General features: G+C 42.0%; 1 protein-coding gene across 1 annotated transcript; it reads left to right on the top strand.

Moving 5' to 3' along the window:
• Nucleotides 1-298: 298 nt before the first annotated feature.
• On the top strand, nucleotides 299-14,505 carry LOC118518879 (acyl-coenzyme A amino acid N-acyltransferase 2-like). The gene is made up of 4 exons (XM_036065905.2): nucleotides 299-456; nucleotides 7,914-8,413; nucleotides 8,679-8,881; nucleotides 11,709-14,505. Exons 2-4 carry the CDS (start codon nucleotides 7,951-7,953, stop codon nucleotides 12,300-12,302), a joined length of 1,260 nt encoding a protein of 419 aa, XP_035921798.1. The 5' UTR covers nucleotides 299-456; nucleotides 7,914-7,950; the 3' UTR covers nucleotides 12,303-14,505.
• The last annotated feature ends 7,804 nt before the right edge of the window (nucleotides 14,506-22,309 follow it).

Here is a 22,309-nt window from a genome sequence, read left to right as displayed (position 1 = left end):
GGTGAGTCTTCAGCCCACACTGCTTGGAGGCTAGATATCTGGGACTTTCCTTCTTAAACACGATCAAAAAAGGCAGTTGCCTAAGAGAGCGCCGACTCCAAGGAGGCAATGGAGAAGGGTTTGCAGGAAAGGAGACCAGAACTGGGAGTGGTGAGGAGTCAGGGAAGTGCTTAGAAACCAGAGCTATGTGATGAAACCGGAGATCCATTGTGAAACACCTGGACTGAGAGGTGCCCCAGCTGCACTGAGACCCTGCCCTGACCCCGTGACAGCAGGGCCCATAGTCCTGTCCCTGGGGACATAAGAGGAAGGAGCAGCTGACATTTTGGTGAGGGAGAGCAGGCTAGAGGGCGCCTGGCTGGCTCAGTTGGAACAATAGGCTGGGGAAGCTCCAGTGCCTCTAGTTGGCTCAGCAAGCCGCCCTACTCCAGACTGCTCCCGGCAGCTGAATTCAGGGTGAGTGTGGGGGAGTCGGGCTGTCACGGCCTGGCCTGGCTGAGGGCTGCGCAGTATTCAGCAGGGCACCCGGGAAGGCGGCTTTCATTCAGCTGTGTGCGCTCCTCTCAGCTGGGCGGCTAGCGCAGCTCGCTGGGGGACCTGCGAGGACCGATGCCTCCCTCATGGGTGGCCGATTGCTCGGCCACGCGGATCTATGTTTTAGAAGCATCCACCTAGGGTGCCTGGGTGGCTCAGTTGGTTAAGTGACTGCCTTCGGCTCAGGTCATGATCCTGGAGTCCCGGGATCGAGTCCCACATCGGGCTCCCTGCTCAGCAGGGAGTCTGCTTCTCCCTCTGACCCTCCTCCCTCTCATGCTCTCTGTCTCTCATTGTCTCTCTCGCAAACAAATAAAATCTTAAAAAAAAAAAAAAAGAAGCATCCACCTAACAAGAGATCCTTTAGAGACTGTTTTGGGGGCAAAGTGCACACTCGGCTGCAAAGTCAGGGTCCTCTTACTCGTGTGAGCAGGGAAACGGTGTGAACTTATGGAGAGATTGTTTCTTGACTTGGGAAATTTGTCTCTGAGACTTACTGCTTGGAAGTTTGGGGGGGGGGTGGTAGGGAAGGAAGTACCTGTGATGAAGAAAAGCCCCTAAAGGGAAAGGACTTTTGTTTCTTGATTAGTAGGTTTAACTCCTGTGGGTGACCTTTTGCTCTCTTTATTTCTTTGTTTCCTGCCATCTATTGTGTTAGCATCCTACCAGTTCCTGGCTGCCTTTTCTCCAAGATAGGTCAAGTTCTCCCAGGGGTGTAACCATACCCTTCCCCATGGGAGTCTGGAACCTGCTCCACAAAATGGCTTTCAGCTTTCAGCCCAAGAGGTTGCTTCCACATTGCCGAGGGCTCTCTCTTCAACCACTGGGAGGCTCATCCTGTTTGAAGCAGCTTATGTGCCTGGCACTATTCTAGAAACTGAGGAACAGAATGTTGAGCAAGGTGTAATTCTCGCCCTTGAGGAATAATTAACAATCCGGACTAGTGCTGTTCAGTGGAGTATTCTAGGCTGATGGAAATAGTCTCTATCTGAATTGCCCGGTGTAGTAGCCACTAGTTACGTGTGGCTATTGAGCAATTAAAATGTGGTTACTGTGACTGAGGAATTAAAATTTTGTTTGTTTTTAATACATTGAAATTTAATTAGCTATATGTGGCTGGAGGCCACTACATTGGCTAGAGCAAAAAGGGAGGGAGATAAAGAAGCAGATTTTTACAATATCATATGCTAAGTGTTATAATGAGATGGCTGGACTAGTAAGTAGGTTGGGGTGACTTGTAAAAGCTTTGATTGAATCAGATTGTTATAACGGGCACCAAACACAAAGGGAAGTCCAACTCCAAGACTGACAGATTCAGCTGGTAAAGAAATAGTGAGCCCCTGTTAGATTCAGACAGTTTATTATTTACATAGATAATGAAGGCAAGAGAAGCCAAAGGCACCAGCTGTCTGAGTCCTGAATGATGGCGCTGAAACAAAAGGGGGCCCGTGACCTCAACACAGTTGCAGGTACCCCGTTGCTGAGGATCCAACTCCAGACTGCAGCAAAGCTGTCCCAGAGCCTGCAGCCGTGCCCCGAAGTCCTCTATGCCTCTCTGGAACCAGGGAGGTGGGGGGAAAAGCTGTCTCATAGCAGCCTCCCGTAAGATAGGGAGAGACAATTAAGAGCTACAAACTTCCACGTATAAAATAAATGTCATCAGGTACAGCATAGGGAATATACAGCCAATAACATTGTAATAACTTTGTATGATGACACATGGTAACTAAACCTTTCACGCTGATCATTTGGTAACGTACAGTTGTCCAATGTTGTACACCTGAAACTAATCTCATATGTCCATTCTATTCCTATTTAAAAAAAAAAAAAAGGATAAGAGGGGCACCTGCGTGGCTCAGTTGGTTAAGCGACTGCCTTCGGCTTAGGTCATGATCCTGGAGTCCTAGGATCGAGTCCTGCATCGGGTGGGCGGTGCGGGGGGGCGGAGGGGGGGGGTCCCTGCTCAGCAGGGAGTCTGCTTCTCCCTCTGACCCTCCCCCCTCTCATGTGCTCTCTCTCTCTCTCTCTCTCATTCTCTCTCTCAAATAAATAAATAAAATCTTTAAAAAGAAAAAAAAGAATAAGAGAGACAGGTGAGAAAACAATCTTGTGAGGCCCCCTCGAAAGATTGCCTGTCTTGCCACGTTCTTGCGATTGCAAGGCATCCCATCCAGATTTAGGTCCTGGTGGTGCAAGTTTTGCCTGTGGACACAGGGAAACCCTCCAGGGTGCTGTGGTGGAACCATTCCCCTGCAAAGGGTCTTAATGCCAGGCCAGAGGATTTAGACTTCCCCCATCACCCTTCAGCCATTGGAAGTTTAAAGCAGGAGAGAGATTCAATTATTTTTGTGTTGAGATCTGTCTGACAATATTGCAGAGATTAGACTGGGAAGTGAAAAAGTCTGTAAACAGGGAAGAAGAATTAGGTAAATGGATGAGAGTTTATGAGAATGAAGTGGAGCACGATCAATAAACATTTTTTTTTTTTAAGATTTTATTTATTTTTTGACAGACAGAGAGAAAGAGCGAGAGAGAGAACACAAGCAGGGGGAGTGGGAGAGGGAGAAGCAGGCTTCCCGCCGAGCGGGGAGCCCGATGTGGGGCTCGATCCCAGGACCCTGGGATCATGACCAGAGCCGAAGGCAGACGCTTAACGACTAAGCCACCCAGGCGCCCCAATCAATAAGCATTTTGATTAATCAGTTGAATACCAGGAAGTGAAGGGCTCCATGTGCAGTGAATGTGACAAAGACAAATCAGACAGGATCCTGCCCTCAAGAAATTTACAGATTCACAGGAGAGCAAAAACCCGGCATAAATGGCTCTAGGATAAGTTTCAGCAACATATTAAGTGCTCCGAGTGGCATGGCAGAGAGCCCAGAGGATAGAGTCATCTTCAGCTGGGTGTCCCTGTATACAGTAGGTGCTTTATTGATGATGATGACAATGCAGCGTTGGACAGGATAAGCTTTCAGGCTTCTTACGACTTATTCTAGAAAATCTGTGAGGGACTGCTTCTGAGAGGCAATAAGCCTTATTAACTAACAAAGGTATTAATTCCTATCACAGTATGTGGATTAGTTGGGATCCAATCGAGAATAAGACAATAGAAGTAGAATACAGGGAAAGCAGGAAAAAGTCACAAATATTAAGTGTGGTGAGAGGTAATAAGGAGAAAGTTGGAGGGCTTTGGATATTAGGGGCAGGGCTAACTTGCCATACACCACTGGAAATAATATTGTACGAGTCCTTACCTCCCACTTCCCACCACTGTATTTTGGTATTTCCATTTTACCTTGTTGTCCTTCTACCTGAGGGAGATCGGTTCCCCTCAGTGCCTCAGGAAACGGTGGCACAACACAAAGGGAAAAACAAAAAAATGCTTTCCTGGCCTTTGGGTTACAAAAAAGCCTAATAGGATGATGTGAATTCCAAAAGTCACAAATAGGTGTGTTTTGTTTGGTACCCACCTTGGGGTTTTTGTGTGTATGTGCTGTTTTGTGTTGTTTTGTTTTCAGGAGAACACATTTGAATGCCTTTAGATTGGGCAGATCTTCTTCAGTTCACTACAGTCTTATATTGCATTCCTTCTCACCTTTATCTGCAAACTGGTATGACCTGCTCGGCCCCTCCAGGTATCTGAATTTGGACCCCCTGGCATTCATTGTAAAATGGGTTTGGAAGAAGGCATAAAAACGTAGGAGCAGGGCGTTCCGGCCAAGTCTTTTAGCACCATACAAGTCACTGGGACTTACTTGGACTGCAAGGAAAAGCAGGTGCTTTAAATTCTGTGAGTACATCTGCCACCTGGAAGAACAAGGATTCAAAAGAGAAATTACGTTGAATCTCGAATAATAGGAAAACATCGCATTTTGTGCACATGTGGGTTTGTGGACTAAAATTCAACCCTACTCTTCCATCATCAGTCCTGCCATACTGTGCATCAGGCCGTATCTGTCACTAAAAGCTTCAGAGTCAGGGAAAGGAAAAGATGAAACCAAAGACAAGAAAGTAGTAAAAAAGAAACAAGGGTGGGAGAGGCCAGGAAACAAAATGCACATTCACATTTCTACTGTCATTTGGGGAAAATAAATAAGATTTAAAAGAAGGGTCAGATGGCCTGGGTTAAAATTCTTGTTGCACCGTTAACACAGGCAAACTTGGCTAAGTCACTTGCTGAGTTCGATCTCCTAACTTATAATGACCACAAAAGGACCTTGGAAATTGGAAAGGCTTTATTATGGGAATTAATATCACGCGCGGCTAGCTTTTAGTAAGTGCCCAATAAATGTTCGCTGTTAGAGAAAAAAGGGAACCAAGGGGAGAGTAGAATTCCAGTAGCCATTTAAAAGAACCAGGCCCTTTACTTGTCAAATGATTGTGGTATATGATTGCCCTTTCAGTTTTCCTGGAGCCATCGCTGCATTTTAAAATTATTTGTTAAAGACAATGCACATGGGACAGGACAACTTATATTACCAGCTAGTGTAAATCCCATCGGTTAGTAGCTTCATTGTAAAGACAGACTTTTTGGCATGTCGACTCTTGTGAAATGACTCAGAAGATGGTAATTCTCCATTTCTGATCTCATGAGACATGTGTCTGGTCCTTTAATCCTCTTCCTCCACTTTAAATTTATCTTCAAAAATCAGCCTGTTGGACCATCAGACATGTTTATAAAAGGCAAATGCTTACTAAAATATAAAAGAGTGGCATAATAAATAACAAAGGGAGGAAAATTCTTTTTTTTTCAAAGATTTTTTAAAATTTTATTTATTTTCAAGAGGCAGGCAGAGGGAGAAACCGGCTCCGCACTGAGCCGGGAGCCCGATGTGGGGCTGGATCCCAGGACCCTGGGATCATGACCTGAGCCGAAGGCAGACGCTTAACCGACTGAACCACCTAGGTGCCCTGAGAAAAATTCTTGAAAAAAACGATTCCTTATTACAATGCTCTTCTGATCCTGCCCCTACTTTACAATGCCTTTCTTACTCGGTCCACACTTGGTAATGCTTACAAATAACAGCAAAGTGTCAGAGCTCAGAGAAGAGTTGCAGTGTGTAAGAATTCATTTTTCGGAATGCAAATTTCCCTCCAATTTTCCCTTACAGCAGTAGGGTTTGTTTACTACCTTAACTCATTTCACAAAGTGGAAAGGGAGTTTGGAGTACGTGATTGAGGAAGGAGAAGCAAACATCATCAGCCTACCATCCTCCTCCCCGTGCAATAGAGTGCTCGCTAACCATCAAGGGCCTCCTCTCTCTTGGATCCAAAACCGAAAATGAACATGATCCTTTTTCACACTGCCCTCATGGGATGAAAAACTTGTAAAGAAATCACTAATAGGACCACTCAATCACTATCCATCATTATGTGCACTATAATCACATGACATTTGAAGTTCAAAAACAGTTCCTTTTTTTCTCAATTAAGAACTCTAGTGGAAACCCCTAGTAACATTTCACAAAACCTCAAGGTTCCTCAGAACCCCAGGTGTATAGGTACCAAGTCTTCTTTCACATGTGTGTTGTGTATGTGTGTATTTTAATTCTGGCTCTTCTTGTTTCTTGAATATAAGGGAATGATGGCACAGAGGCTTGATAAGTCTGAGGTCTGTTAGATTCACAGCCAACTTCTGGGAAGGCAATCTGTCAAACTTCGCCTTGGATCCTTACAAAATCCTCACAAAGGTACACCCATCACAAGATACAAGGTGTGAAAGACACTGACTTTATTTAGCCCATATTGCAAGGGTCAGTGACTCTGGGGTTACTGATCATCTGGTCCCTTCTTTGTCTTTGGTAGGAAAACCTGAGACAGCATTCACAAGCACACACTGTTGGCCTGACAAGTGGTCTTTCTCTCTCTCGTTTATTTGTTTCATGGTTCCTTTTTTGTGAAATCCATATCATTTTCTTGAGAGAACTGCTTCTTATAGGAATGTCACTCTCATCTAATCTCTGGCACACACTTTGGTGGAAATAGCAAAAATGTACACATAGAGTAAGAGTGACCATTATGGGGAATTTCTGACAAATCAGAGTGACTGGTGATCTCTGGGTCCCCATTCTAAATAGGCAAGGGGAAAACATCCCTGGCACATCTTGAATCAGGTATTCAGCCCTGATCCAATGCGCAGTGGCCCCAGGTTGAGGTCACATGGTTCAACATAGCTGCTGAGTCTCCATCCCTGGGCTTTAGAAGGCTTTTCTATCATTACAATTTGTATCAAGATTTTGTCAAAAAATTGGCGCATACCTAGGTCAAAGTTTCATATAAGAAATTTCTTATAGAGCTAAACATTGGAAAGACCTCTCTTTTTCCTTTCCCTTGAGGACCTGGTAACTTTTTCTATGATAATAATTAGAACAATGGAACTGACCAAGTTACCTTTTCTCCTTTGGCTCTCACTAATTCGGTGCCAAACTTACAGCCCGCAAAAAGCTTTACTTTTCATGCTCTAGGTTTTCTTTGACCTATGCCTGATTTTGGTTCATACTTTCCCAATTCTATTTTATTCTTATTTTACTCTGCATCTGTTATCGGTAAATAGGTTCAACTTTTTTTTTGTTGATTATGAGGTATGGAAGAAAGGAGAAAAGTGAGGAGAGAGAGAAGAAAGGAAAGGAGAAAGGATGTAAAGAAGGAGGAAATACCCCAAATTTTGCTCATTAATGGAGCAGAGTACGAAATAGCTGACCCAATGTCTTTTATAGTCTCTTTACCACAAACGACATTTTGATGTTTATCAGTCCATCAGAAAGGCATAAAAGCAGAGACAAGATCATGGAGGTTTATTTTCCCTTAAAAGGAATAAATAATGGGAACACAAAAAAAAAGCTGCAAGTTGGTCTTATTTAGAGACTAAAACAAAAAATATACAACACCATAGTATATTTCTTGTTTATGTAACTCTACCAGGTAGGTATGTGGCTTGAAAAGTAGCACTGATCCTTCCTGTAAGGGCTTTTCCATGCATTACCTCCTTAGATCCTAACAAACACCCTGTGAAGTAGGTCACACGGGTATTATCTCAACTGAGGAATTAAAGCTCAATTTACCCCAAACCATAAAATGAGGGTTTACTACAGTGTTATAATGGATAAGAGAGGAGGCTGCGGGTATCAGCCTTAGCTTGAATTTCCAGTTTTACTGTTAATTATTTATGAGGTTTTGAGCATGTCATTCAACCCGTTTCCTCATATGTAAAATGAGAATAATGAGTCCTCTTGCACGTCTTCTTTTCCCTCCTCTGAATGTTCTATATATTTTGCATGAGGTCTCTAGAAGTAGAGCTTGGCCAGACCTAACGCAAGCCTTGTCTCGATCTTTCTCCTGGGATTTCGGTCTCCAGCTCAAAGTCTCCTCTTACCCTCCAGGGCAGGGAATACCACTTGGTCCCTTTGTGAGTTGCCAATGTTCCAGCTGACAGCCACCCCAGCAAGCGCCCTTGCAGATGAGCCAGTGCATATCCAAGTGACAGGCCTGTCCCCGATGCAGTTGGTGACCCTAACGGCGTCTCTGAAGGATGAGAAGGGGAATGTGTACCAGTCCAAAGCCTTCTACAAGGCGAACGAGGTTGGTGAGCTGGACCTAATGCAGGCTCCTGCATGTGGAGGCGACTACGTGGGGGTCCACCCAATGGGCCTCTTCTGGTCTCTGAAGCCCCAGAAGGGTTTCGGGAGGTTGCTTAAGAAGGATGTGATGAACAGCCCCTTTTGGGTCACTCTGAACCTATATGACTCAGTTTGTTTCCAAGATTCCATCATAGGTGAGCCCCTGGCCAGCCAGGTGGTCCAGCGCTGGTTCTCAGCCCCTGGAGTAGAGCGTATTCAGATCCGAAAAGGTCGGGTGCGAGGAGCCCTTTTCCTGCCTCCAGGTGAGACTAATCGTTGGTGATATAGGAAATGTTGTTGATGAATATGAAAACAAAAACAAATGGCATCACATTATTGGAGAACTAGTATTTCTCACAATAGTTTAAAACCAACATGCCATTTTGTGTGTGTGTGTGTGTGTGTGTGTGTGTGTGTGTATGTGTGAAGGTGGAATTCAGTTTGTTCACCTTGTACTTCCCTTCTTAGCCACTTGACCCTCTTTCCACTCTTTCTGATCCCATTCTCTTTTCTTTTTGTTGCTTTCAGGGGAAGGTCCTTTCCCAGGAGTCATTGATTTGTTTGGGGGCGCAGGGGGTCTGATTGAGTTTCGGGCCAGTCTTTTGGCTGCGCACGGCTTTGCAGCGCTGGCCTTGGCCTACTTTGCCTACGAAGATCTGCCCAATATACTGCAGGAGATCGACCTGGAATATTTTGAGGAAGCTGCTAACTTGCTACTAGCTCATCCCAAGGTAATTTAGAATACTTTTCATTCTACCTTGCAACATTATAGCAAAAAAAAAAAAAAAAAAAAAAATCAGAAATGGCTGTTTTGCCTATTTTACCAATCTGTTTAGACTTGGGCATAGCACAGTTTACCCTTAAAATGGGGATGATAATGTCGACCTTGTAGGATTGTTGGGTTGCCGATCAGCTTCCTGGCACAAAAGACAATAAATGGTGGATAGATTATGGTTATTTTCAGCGGGGAAAAAAAAAAAAGCCAAGACTCCTTACGTTTGAAGTGCATGTGACTTATTCATCAGTGGCTCTTCTATTTTTATCAGCCACTGATCTCAAATGATGAATTCTCTGGCTTGACGTGGTTTCAAACTTCAGTGATTGTCTCTGCATGGGGTAATGCTCCTGAGACTGAGAACACGCAGAAGTTCAGTTTTAGAGCTGGGCCACAGGATCAGAGCAGAATTATCAGCAGAATGGAGGTGGCTGCACCATCAGATTAGCTGAATTAGCTCTTCAGTTAGTATCAGATCTCGGGGCAGAACTAAGCCCTAAGTAAGTATCCAAGGCCCCAAGCCGGGAAAGGAATCTAGAAAGGAAGGATCATTTTAGTACTCTGTCAAGTATTGTTGTACCATTGAAAATGTGGTCCACTGTCCAGAGGCCTTGGTATGACCAGAGAGCTATTTGAATGCAGACTTTTAACAAGATCCCCAGGTGATTTGGATGCACATTCACATTTGAGAAGGACTGAACTAGTACATCTCTTAATCCAGCTTTTTTTCTAGGAATTAACTATTACATGAATTATAATCTAGACCTCTTGAAGAGGTCTCGAAGTACTGATGTTTGTGTTAGTGACTAAAAACAGACACATAGGAATAAATATCACACGGTCAGGTGTCTGGGTTGACATTCTGTTAAGTTGAAACATAATAATTCTGGTTTTCCAGTTTGAAAACGTTCAAATATCAGCTATGTTTTATGGCTCAACCTGTCATGGTAAAACAATCATACCGGCCAACATTTATTAAACGACTCTGTTTGACTCTCTGCTAAATACTCTAAAAGCACTCTTATTTAACACTCACAGTTACTTTGTGATGTGAGTACTGTGGACATCCTCATTTTTCAGATGAGAAGGCACACTCAGATTAAATCATGTGTCAGAACTAGACAGCCCTTGTGGCAATGTCTTTGCTGCAAACCATTAGGTTATCCTGATTCCGTGACTTGGATCATTCTCTCTCTGGAGAGCCTTGACTCTTCTCTAGGAGGCATGAGGCCCTGTCTCCTATCAGAGTATTATCAGTATCTTCATCTTCAGTGTTACTGCTATCATCGGCATCAAATATATGTGTGAATTTTCTAAGCATATTTGCCTCTCTTTTAAAGGATTGTTTGGAAGGGATTAAATCCCAGATAAAATGTTTTCAAGTTAAAAAAAATTTTTTTTTTTTTTTCATTTCAAATGCCCCTATTTGTGACATTATCTGAGGAGGAAGTGCAATTGGCAAAATTCAATTTAGATTCGGTATCATCAGAAGAGAGTCAATTCCCACCTTGGCCCCTGGATACTGTTGTAACCTTAAGCAAGACTTGTAGACTTCCTGAATCTCTGGGTTCTTATTAGAAGGACAAGCTGAGACAATTTATGTGTAAAGCACTTAGCTGAGGACCCAGCATACCGTAAACTCTCGATAAATCCACCTTGTCATCCTTGCCCATCTGTTTTTCCCCTCTCTCCCTTCCCTACATCCTCAACCAGTCCCAAAGTGCTTTAGGGTCTATTCCCCAATCTTTTGCAATACGTCACACCTTCTTCACGCTCCCTGCCACTGTTTAATTTGCTCCCTCATCACTGCCCCTTTGTGGTATAGCCATTGTGTAGTTTCCCCTCTCCAGTGATGATAGTCTCCTCCCTTGCTCCCAAGTCCGTTCTTCTTATGGATGGTTCCCAAACGTAGAAGCACACGGGATTTCCTGGGGGCTGTGCGCTAGTATGAGTTTCTTGGGCCCACTCAGACCTATTGAAGTAGAAACTTGAAAACTGGATCTCAGAAAGCTCTAATTAAAAAAAAAACAACTTTTTTTTTTTTTAGGTGATCTGATGACAGGTGCTAGGCATACAACTGTAAGCAAAGTAAACATATCAGGTTGCTATGTATTTGCTTCTCTCTGTCCAAAATGCCCTTCCTTTCCCTACTCATCTTCCAAACTTCTTCCTTCCCTCTGCTCCCTCAGCCTTCCACAGAATTAAGGACCCTTCCTACGACCTACTACTTTTCCTATTAGACGGGGCTCTGGAATTCAATTGTTTCTAAAATCCGAGTCTTTTATCTTTACCCTCCCAATGCTTTCATGATTAGCTCTTGGATTAATGGATGTGCAAAACCTGTGCAGCTGTAAACTGCTATTTAAACATGAATAACACCTACATAATATTCAAAAGAACCCGGGAAACCTCTTTTCCTAGCTGGAAAGAAGAATTTGATTCCTAAGTTTACCTGCTTCTACAGGTGATGTTGAATGTTGCTGGTGCATTTAAACTCTTTTTGCTTTTATGGAACTCTGCCTTTGATGAAGAGTTTTTATTTCTATTGTTTCACTAAATCCTTCTAACAATCCTGCAGGGTAGGGAGTATTATCACTCCCATAAGACAGTAAGGCTTCCAGAAGGCAAGGAGGTAATATTTTCAGTCACAGAAGCTGGTAAACCCCAGCGCTAGGACGCCCATCCCATATTGTCTGACCGTTCCCATGACACTAGCTTGCTGGCCTGCAGGGCAGCTCCTTCGAGTGTGGCATCTGATGGGCTCCCTTTATTTTGTGCTGCAGGTCCAAATGCCAGGAATCGGAGTGATGTCTGTGAGCAAAGGTGCAGAGATCGGACTGGCCATGGCCTGCTTCCTGAAGCAGGTGGTAGCTACCATCTGCATTAATGGGCCCAATGCCATCTATGAGTTTCCGCTCAGGTACAGAGATCTGGTTATAACACCCATCCCCTCGTTTATGGAGCGCATGCAGTATGACATCTCAGGGTCTGTGCGACTCCGCCACTACAGGGGGGACGCCCGGGATGAACTGAATCAGCAGAGCGTGCTTCCTATTGAAAAGGCCCAGGGTCCCATCCTCTTCGTGGTGGGAGAGAATGATGAATGCTTGAATAGCAAGGAGCATGCTGAGCAGGCCCTGCACCAGCTCTGGAGCCACGGGAGAAACAATGGAAGGATGCTGGCGTACCCTGGGGCGGGCCATCTCATAGAGCCGCCCTATACACCCCTGTGCTATGCCTCCCCAACCAAGAACTCTTTTTGTCTCCTGCTCTGGGGAGGGGACCGCATTGCCCACGCTGCAGCCCAGGAGCACTCCTGGGGAGAGATGCTGAAATTCTTCAGGCAACACCTTATTCAAACCAGTAGGAAACTCTGAGCCAGGGCTCAGTGTGATGATGAAGTGGGGAGACAAAAAATGAGAATAAGGCAAAGATATGATGGGAAGAGGGGGTTCTTCTGACTTCTCTAGATTCCCAGTTATCTTGAATCAGTTGGAAGGAGATAGGGCAAAAATCAAGGGCCAAGGGCACAGGTTCAATATCTGACAAATTTGTATGTGATTTGAATTTTTTGTAAACTGAATCTTAGTTTGTATGCACCAGGGTACATTGCTATCTCAAAATTGTGATACCCTTGCAAATTGAATAATCTTTTGTTTCCCAGGTAGGGATCCCTTGGACCCAGGTATTGCCAATCTAGATGAATTCTCTGGAACTTCCAAGTTACTTGTGGAAAAACAAGTAACTTCTGTTTAAAACTGAGTTTCTGACATTTGATATGAAAAGTTCTAAGGCCACCAACAAATGTAACGCTCATTATAGATTTCCGATAGATGCTTTATTTTTTTCTCAGAGTAGTGATGTTTCTTTTTATCCCTAAAATATATTTCTTTTTATAATTTAATCAGGAATGGGATTGAATTTAATCACATGCCTTTATAGCATTTATTGAAATTAGTTATTGAAGTTAGTTAATATAGTTAAAGCAATTACAACAGTCCAGGTATGCAGCGATCAGTGTATCAGAATTGGCTATAATTATTTTCATAATGCTTTTTTTGTTTTTTGGGGTTCTTTTTGTTCTTTTTTGTGTGTTTTTTTTTTGTTGTTGTTCATAATGCTTTCTTCCTTCAATCTGTTAATGTGGTGAATTACATTCATTAATGGACTCATGTTGCTTTTGCATCTAATTTTACTAGATGATTTATTCATATTGACTAATACGGGTTTTAAAATTTCTTTTGGAGCCAACCTGGTCATTCCTATTTTCTCAGAATTTCACCCATATTTTCTAGAACAATTTTTTCACTTATAATTTTGCACATATCCCCTATTATTTATTTGCATGCTTTCTCTTTTTTCCTCTCAGTCTGACTTACCAAATATTTTTCTATTTTTATTGATCTTTTCCAAGAACAGTTTTTGGTTTGTTTTTTTGGTCAAGTCTTTTCCTCCTGATTCCTTGATTTCTGTTGTTTTAAAATAAATTCATTCCTTCTTCCATTTTTGTGTTTATTTTTCTGGCAGTGTTCTCATTTTGTTAATTTCTAGATAGTTTCTGATTTACTCCCCCCACCCTTTAAATCCAAGAGTAACTCTACCAAAGCACAAGGTATCAGACTGTAGATACTTATTGATCATAAGGGGAAGGCGTGAGGAACTTTGCAGTGGAGGATGAGATTGTTACCACCTGAACCCACTGATCAAACTTAGCATCTCTTAAAATAGTCATTTTTACATAATGTGCTTCATGATGAGATGTAATGTGGAGTGCCTAGCACTACTTAGATTACTTCTAACAACGCGATTAAACTTGCACCTCGTCAAACTTTTAGATCAAACTTCTTATTGATACAGTGGCTAGAGACCAGTTAAACAATCCTATAAAGAGACAGACAAATCCAGGTTGTGGGTCATCGTATAACTTGGTCTCGCCATAAGTTAATTAGCAACTGACCTGGTTTTTTCAGAAGCTGGTTGCATGAAAAAATTTGGGATTTTTTTTCTTTGTGGGAATCCCCCCCCCCCACTTTTTTTGAGTTGGAGTGAGCTGTGGGACTATCAAACATTAAGAGACTTAAGAGACATATCAACCAAATGCTATTTGTGGGCTTCGTTTGAACAAAATAACTGTAAAAAGATATTTTGGGGACAATTAGAAAAATCTGAATATGGAATGGCTACTAAATGATACTGTGAAATTGTTATTATCGTGTTAGGTGTTATAACGGTATTGTGGTTATGTAAAAAGTCACTTTTAGATAAAGATGCATACTGATATATTTAAAGGTGGAGGGTTGAGATATCTGGGAATTGTTTTAAAATACTGCAGGAATATGGCAAAATGTGAATAATTATTACTTCTAGATTATGGCTATAGTGAAGTTTGTTATAATATTTTTTTATGTGTGGCTGTAATTTTTCATATAAAAAGCTAAAAAATAAAAGATACAATCAATATATTTACCTTTCTTCCCCCAAAGGCAAGAACTTTGGCATATACTAAATCTTTTTCTCCATGGCAGCCCCATTAATTTCAGATTACTGATGGGTTTCACAATAAATACATATTTAACATAACTATGCTTCAATGTGTCTTTCCTGCTTTTACAGCCCGTCTTTTAAATTCTTGGCTTTATCTTCCACTTGGCCATTTCCTAAAGGATAAACTCAAGTAATTATCTTAAAAGATTCCTATTCACCTGAATCTTAGCAAATTTAAAAATGTCTCTATTTTGCTCACTTTGCAATAATGAATTTTATACTTGTAGAATTTGATGTTAACAGACTTTGATCTTTTTATTTTGGCATCCATTGTTGTCAGTGAGAAGTCTGAGTCTTCTTTGTGGGATTTTTTTTCTCCTTTAGTTCAGATTTTCCCAATTCTATTTTATTTTTCTTTTACTCTGTATCTGCAAGCTTTTTACAATTTTCTCTTTGTTCTTAGTGTTCTGAAAATTCTTCAAGAAATGAGTAGGGGTGGGTTTATCATTACTATGTTAATTAATTTTGCTTGGTCCTGTATGTGCCATTCCAAACTCAAGACGGCTGTTTTCAGCTTTATTTATTTATTTTTTTAAAGATTTCATTTATTTATTTGAGAGAGAGAGAGATCACGAGCAGGGAGGAAAGGTAGAAGGAGAAGCAGGCTCCCCACTGAGCAGGGAGCCCTATGTGGAACTCAATCCCAGGACCCTGGGATCATGACCTGAGCTGAAGGCAGAAGCTTAACCAACTGAGCCACCCAGGCGCCCTGTTTTAGATATTTGCTTCTATTAATTTTATGATCACTTTAACCTTTACATTTTTTCTACTCTCACCTTCTGGAACTCCACTTAAGAGAATTTTGGAGTTTCTGAATGTACCCTCCATGAATATTAAATTTCTTTCATACTTTTTTTGTACCTCTCCCTGCCATCCCCAGCTCCCTGTATTCTTGGAGAACTTCACAGTTGAATTTTCATCTCACTAATTTGTGTTTCAGCTGTGTCCAATTTGCTGTTTAGCTCATCTCTTGGGTATTATTTTGTTGATCATTATTTTTAATTTTCCCTTAAAGCCTGTTCTCATTTTTCCTCTCAGCTTTATTGAGATATGATTGACAAATAACACTGTATAAATTTTAAGGTGTACAGTTGATGATTTGATATACATATATATTATGAAATTATTACCCGATTAGGTTAGTTAACACATCCATCACCTCGCATAGTTATCAATCTCTGTGTGTGTGTGTGTGTGTGTGTCTGTGTGGTGAGAGCATCTATTCTCTTAGCAAATTTCAGGTATATAGTACAACATTAGTAACTATAGTCACCATGTTGTACATATCCTGTTCTCATTTTACAGATAGATCATTAGATCATCCTTTCTTATTCCTGCTTTCACCTGTGGCCTTCATGAACACACCCACATTCTGTGCAGGTTACTGTCATTGTATTTAAAAATCAGTATAAGCCATTGGGATTAAGAAAACCCACTTATCCCAGCACCACATGGATATTACTTTTTAGGGATCTGATTTCAGCAAAATGAAACCTATCTTCTTTATGGTCTTCTATCAAGGCTTTCTAGGATCTCAGCTTCCATCTCCACTATTTAGTTTCCCCCTGTTAGTTGGTTAGAAAAATCTGACTAAAAGTGGTTTACACAATGGGCTAATTATTGTCTCTTATATAAAGAAATCCAAAGGAAGGATGGCTTTGGTTTACTCACCAGTTCAGCAATGTCATGATGAACTGAATTCCTTCTATCTTTCTGCTCTGCCATCCTTAACAGGTTAACTTATTCTCTTAGGCTAGCCCCCCTATTGTTCTAAGATGTTGACCACCAGCCCTGGTATCACATGAAGATCTCTTAGATTTCCGCATGTCTCAGTGGCCAAAACTGGGTCACATGTGTATGCCTAAAGCAATCGCAAGCAAGGGAAGGGAGATCACCACGACAGCTTAGACAATCAAGGCTTAATGTTATGGGCCCAGCATCGCTGAAGAACGTGTCCACTTGGCAGATGGTGAACAAAAATGAAATTCATTATTGGCAAGGGCTACTGAGTTGCCAATCAGCACAGTTTGCCCCACATGTGTTTCCTATTCCCTCTACTGTTTTCATAACAAATGAAAATTGTGAGTGGGGGAGGGGCTCTTCTGGTTCCCCATGCATTCCAAATGTTTTCTTGAACGTGTGGACCAAGATTACTCTTGAATTGACCTGTCCAGGCATTTTGATTCTCTGAGCTATGCTCTCCTTCCTTGTGTCCTTTGGCACACTGCAGCTGTCCCTCTGGTTTAAATAAATACGTAGGATACAACGTATCTTCCTATTTATGTGTAATTAGGAGTCCCAGTACTTTCACTCTATAGTATTCCCTTTCTAGGGTGGTTAGACAGTCTACCTCAAAGGCAAAGATTTATGTGCCTTTGAATATGTATAATTTGCAATACAGGATCTGGCAGTGCCTCAATCTCTGGATTTCTTTATTCCTAAGGCTTGCCACTCTTTATTACACCGTGACTGAACATTCTTGTCTCATCCTTTTTACGTGCTCTTCACAGATTACTGTTGCTTCTGGTAGAAAGTTATATTGGTTTCAAAACTCTGTGGCATGTACTCTTGGTAGCCTAAAATTCCTCCCTTCTAATAGTACCCAAATGTGTCCTTGTGCTTCAGTGGTTCTAGACTTACTCCAGCCCCCATAGGTGAGTGCTAAGTGGTGTAGACCAATCATGGTGGTTTTTTTCCTTCATCCAGTAAGTAGTGTAGACACCAACATGAGACATAATTCTTGTCAATAGGGTGTCAGAGACATCTGAAGAAAATGAAGATTGTCTGAAAGAGACATTCTGGGAATTTGCGGGAAGTCTTCCTTATCTTAAAAAAGCAAAGAAATGCGGGGCACCTGGGTGGCTCAGTCGTTAAGTGCCTGCCTTCAGCTCAGGTCATAATCCCTGGGTGCTGGGATCAAGCTCCACATCAAGCTCCCTGCTCGGCAGGAAGCCTGCTTCTCCCTCTCCCACTCCCCCTGCTTGTGTTCCCTCTCTCACTGTGTCTCTCTCTGTCAAATAAATAAAATCTTAAAAAAAAAAAAAAAGCAAAGAAAGGCGACTCTTCCTTTGGAAGCTGTTTTATCTTAATGCTGACGATACACTGAGGCCAGTCTGAGGACAAAACCAACACACAAGGTCTGAGCCAAATGAGTTGCAGAGAAATGGAACCGAGGCTCTAATTATGTTGTTTTCATGGATGCTCAACCTTTGGATTTCTTGTTATTGGATTAAATAAATTTCCTTATTTGTTGAAGCCATTTACATTGGGAATTTCTGTTCTTTGCTACTGAAGACTATCATGATCACAGGCACTTCCCTCATCACAGCAGCCCACCCTCTTTTGGATTTGGCCTGAGGCAGTGTAGAAGGACAAATTGCACAACCTAATTTTTTAAAAGAAAGGTGGGCAAGATGAATGGATAAAGAAGATGTGGTATATATACAATGGAATATTATGCAGCCATCAAAAGGAATGAAATCTTGCCATTTGCAACAACGTGGATGGAACTAGAGGGTATTATGCTGAGCGAAATAAGTCAATCAGAGAATGACATGTGTCATATGACCTCACTGATATGAGGAATTCTTAATCTCAGGAAACAAACTGAGGGTTGCTGGAGTGGGGGGTGGGGTGGGAGGGATGGGGTGGCTGGGTGATAGACATTGGGGAGGGTATGTGCTATGGTGAGCACTGTGAATTGTGTAAGACTGTTGAATCACAGACCTGTACCTCTGAAACAAAAATACATTATATGTTTAAAAAAAAAAAGAATAAGAAGATAGCAGGAGGGGAAGAATGAAGGGGGGGGGAAATCGGAGGGGGAGAAGAACCATGAGAGACGATGGACTCTGAAAAACAAACTGAGGGTTCTAGAGGGGAGGGGGGTGGGGGGATGGGTTAGCCTGGTGATGGGTATTAAGGAGGGCACGTTCTGCATGGAGCACTGGGTGTTATACGCAAACAATGAGTCATGGAATCCTACATCAAAAACTAATGATGTAATGTATGGTGATTAACGTAACAATAAAAAAAAGAGTGAAAAAAATTAATATCCATCTGGAATTTCATGAGACATTTCTTAGACTTTTAAAGTTTCATAAACTCACATAATATGCATTACCTGAGGACCATGTATTGTTGCTAGAAGTGATTGTATTATATTTCGTTTGTGGTGGTGGGATAGTGGAAAGAAGAAACTTCCTGTAGTAAGTAGAGTCACCTCCTGAGTGGAAATGGGCTGAAAGTAAGCCACCTATTTTGCAGAAACACAGACACAAAAATGCTTATTGAATGTTTACTGTGTAGAAATGATGCTAAAAACTTTTCATGAGTCATTTAATTGAATCCTCACAATCTTTATGGCATACTTTCCCCATTAATGCCCTCACTTTAATCGTAGAAAACTATGAGGCTGGGAGTTTGACTTGCATTGTGATTCAGCTAGTTACCAGATAAGATTCTGGGTTTGATTTTTAACAGTCTCAGCCCTATGGCTACAGAAGATGAGGATCTTCTTCAGGGAGCACATAGAAGCTTTCAGATCATTTATGGGGCACATACATTGGGAATTTAAATCCCTAAGTTCAACATTTTCCCCCTACTTTGTCCAGTGACATCAGGAACAGCTAGCCACTCTTGTTATATTCATTAGTTTGCCAAAAATGTTCAGAAGTATCATATACAATGCCGCTCAGTCCCTTGCTTCTTATTAGTGGGTTGATTACGAGTATTCCATAGTGATGTTTTGCATATCCCTATTGCCAGATTATGCCACGGACTATTAGTGTTCTCTTTACTACTTGAAATAGAGTCATTAGCATCTTTGAATCTAATCAGAATAAAGAGCCAATTCCAGAAACCCCAAAACCCATGCAGAAAACTCATCCTTAAAATTATGTTTCTTTAGAATGTTCTCAGGACCAAAATCTGTATTAGAGAAACAGAACCAACATAATGCATATAAAGAAATTTATTATGAGGAATTGGCTCATGCAATTATGGAGGCTGAGAAGGCCTAAGATCTGCAATCAGCAAACTGGAAACTCAAGAGAGCTGATGGTGTAATTCTAACCTGAGTCTGAAAGGCTTGAGCACCACAAGAGCCAATAATAGTGTAAGTTCTAGTCTGAAAGCTAACAGGCTTGAGATCCAAGAAGAACTGATGTTTCAATATGAATCTAAAGTCGGGCAAAGACCAATGTCTTAGTTCACAAAGTCAGGTGAGAGGAGTTCCTTCTCACTTGAGGGAAGATTAGCCTTTTTTTCTTTTTTAAAGATTTTATTTATTCATTTATTTGAGAGAGTGAGAGAGAGAGAGCACATGAGAGGGGGGAAGGTCAGAGGGAGAAGCAGACTCCCTGCCGAGCAGGGAGCCCGATGTGGGACTCGATCCCGGGACTCCAGGATCATGACCTGAGCCGAAGGCAGTCGCTTAACCAACTGAGCCACCCAGGCGCCCGAAAATTAGCCTTTTGGTTCCATTCAGCTTTCAGTTGATTTGATGAGGGCCACCCACCCTAGGGAGGGCAATCTTCTTAGTCTACTGATTCAAATGTTCATGTCATCCAAAAACTCCCTCATAGACATATCCAGAATAATGTTTGACCAAATGTCTGGGCACCCTGTAGTTCAGTCAAGTTGGCACATAAAATTAACTATCACAGCATAGGTAGTCCCTAAATTATTTCCATCTTGTAGATGAGTATACTAAGCCTTGGAGAGGTTAACTTATCTCAGGTCACACAAGTAGAGATGACTTTACAATACAGATGAATTTACAGTCTTCCTTCAAAACTCACGTAGCTATTATTGACAACTAGACTTGACACCTGACAACAGTAGCTATACAAGTTGCTGTAGCTAGGGATGAAATAATTCAATCCTTTCTTACCTGTTATATTATAGCTTCCACTATAATTGAGGTCAGATGTGGTAAGCATCCTTATAATCCTTCAGTTTAATTAGCTCAACGCACAGTAGTAAAGATAGACTTTCTCCTGGTCCAGAGACACAGGGCCCAAAATATTTTAATTGAGATTACTATACATACAGCAAGGAAGAGCAGACCAAGCAGAGGTGTGTTCTGGCCTCAGTAAGAAAGGTTCAGTGAATGTTGTCCAGCATTGCCCTGAATGAGAAAAACTGGGACAAAGAAGAAAGCGCACTAATAGAAAAAAATCTAGTTCAGTCAACTATAGAAAAAAATCATCTTGGCCATGAGAGTAGGGCTATGTGCAAAGTAAGCACATCTCTTTTTTAAAGAGACTGTCTTTAAGGAAAAGAGCTTCACATTCACCTCATTCTTCACCCTGCGCGAAGTTTTACTTGGTTTCATGGGAAGGCTCTAGATTGTAACCTTTTATGGATGCTGACACACACAGGTACCAAAATGCACAAGCCCGGCTGAGGACAGAGGCACCAGCCTCGAGTGGTATAAACGTTGCTTTCCCAGGCAGAGGTCATTTCTAATTTTAGAATTGTGTGTGCAGTTGACTGGGCTCCACAGGGGTCAATGGGCTGGAGAGTAGAGTATCAATATGTCAATTGATCCCGGGATATCCATGAATGTGTTAACTGATCCTGGGACACCTGGATCAAGAACTAGAATGCAAGCCAGGGGCTTGGTGCTCACTACACAGTTCTCATGGTAGTCAGTACAGAGGATGACAGTAAATGACACACTAGATCTGGTGCACATCTTGAATTGGGCAGGGCAGGCGTAGCATAACAGTCTTACTGCAACCCTACTCCTTAAAACAAACTAGGGCAATCTGGTATTTCACATGTTCGCCTCCAAGATATTTAGTACCCTTGAGAGTGTAGCTGCATAAAATAAGGAAATCAAGCCAATATATTGAAACAAAAAGGCTCCTCCTGGCTCTTCTGCTCTTTAAATCATCCCATTTTATGCACTCCCTCTCTTTCGGAGTGTGGTATCATGCCTGTTTGCATTCTCTGATTCAGAAGAGCAGCATACAGCCCTTCTATCACAGCTTGACAGGGAGATCTTTAGAATTTGCCAGAAGAGGCAGCCACACATTCATGAGTGCCTTTCCTCATCCTTATCATTCCTTTATCTAAATATACTTATCATTCAACTATCTGCAGGCTCCATTCAAATTCTCTTTATTTCCAAATGAGTCATTGTCTCCTTTAGCCAAATTAGGAGGATGTTTGGAATCCATCTGTTTGGCAAACTAGTTATTTGCTCTGTGAAGTTGTTCAGGTCAACAGGCTTCCTTAGCCTTTCTTTTGTTCTTTCCCTCTTCCCTCTCACAGGGGGTCAGACTTCACAGGCTCCTCTGGGCTTTCCGTAAAAAGAGGAAAAGCTCATTACAGGATTCATTCTGAGGCTAGAGTGACCACCCATCCTATTTAGACAGAGGGTTTTGTCTTTGGTAGAAGGCCCACGTGGAGAGGTCCCTAGCCCTAAGAAATAAATCTCAAGGGGCAGACTTGAAAGATCAACTTGAGGTCTGTGAAGTGACTTGGGGCTAACTAGGGGCAATACTAAGGTGCCATAGCATAATGGAAGGAATCAGACTAGCTCAGTGGACCCAGGGATGCTAGCCCAGAGATGCCTCTTATTTCCAAGCGTCACAGTGTGGTGTCCTCTGAGCTTGACTCAGTCATGTACACATACCCCCCAAGCCCAAGACTAGGAAACTAGAGTCTGTGGCTAGAGCTCTTGTAACACCTGAGAGGTCCTTCCAGATGGAAACCAGAAAGGAAAGCAGAAGGATAACACTCACTCAGAAGTCAGCTTGACTTATGTTCTTGGAAATACCATCTGGTAGTCACACGTTTAAATGGCCTCTCACTGTGATGAGAAACGGGT

This window comes from Halichoerus grypus, chromosome 14 (genome assembly GCF_964656455.1).
Source record: "Halichoerus grypus chromosome 14, mHalGry1.hap1.1, whole genome shotgun sequence".
Lineage (NCBI taxonomy): Eukaryota > Metazoa > Chordata > Mammalia > Carnivora > Phocidae > Halichoerus > Halichoerus grypus.
Note: the sequence above shows the minus strand (reverse complement) of the source record. Positions and strands in the feature narration are given on the sequence as shown.

Excerpts from the sequence above, each read along its gene's own strand:
- LOC118518879 (XM_036065905.2), top strand. The coding sequence starts at position 7,951 with ATGTTCCAGCTGACAGCCACCCCAGCAAGCGCCCTTGCAGATGAGCCA. Across the intron at positions 8,414-8,678 it reads AGCCCTTTTCCTGCCTCCAG|GGGAAGGTCCTTTCCCAGGA; the intron begins GTGAGACTAATC and ends TGTTGCTTTCAG. Across the intron at positions 8,882-11,708 it reads TGCTACTAGCTCATCCCAAG|GTCCAAATGCCAGGAATCGG; the intron begins GTAATTTAGAAT and ends TTTGTGCTGCAG.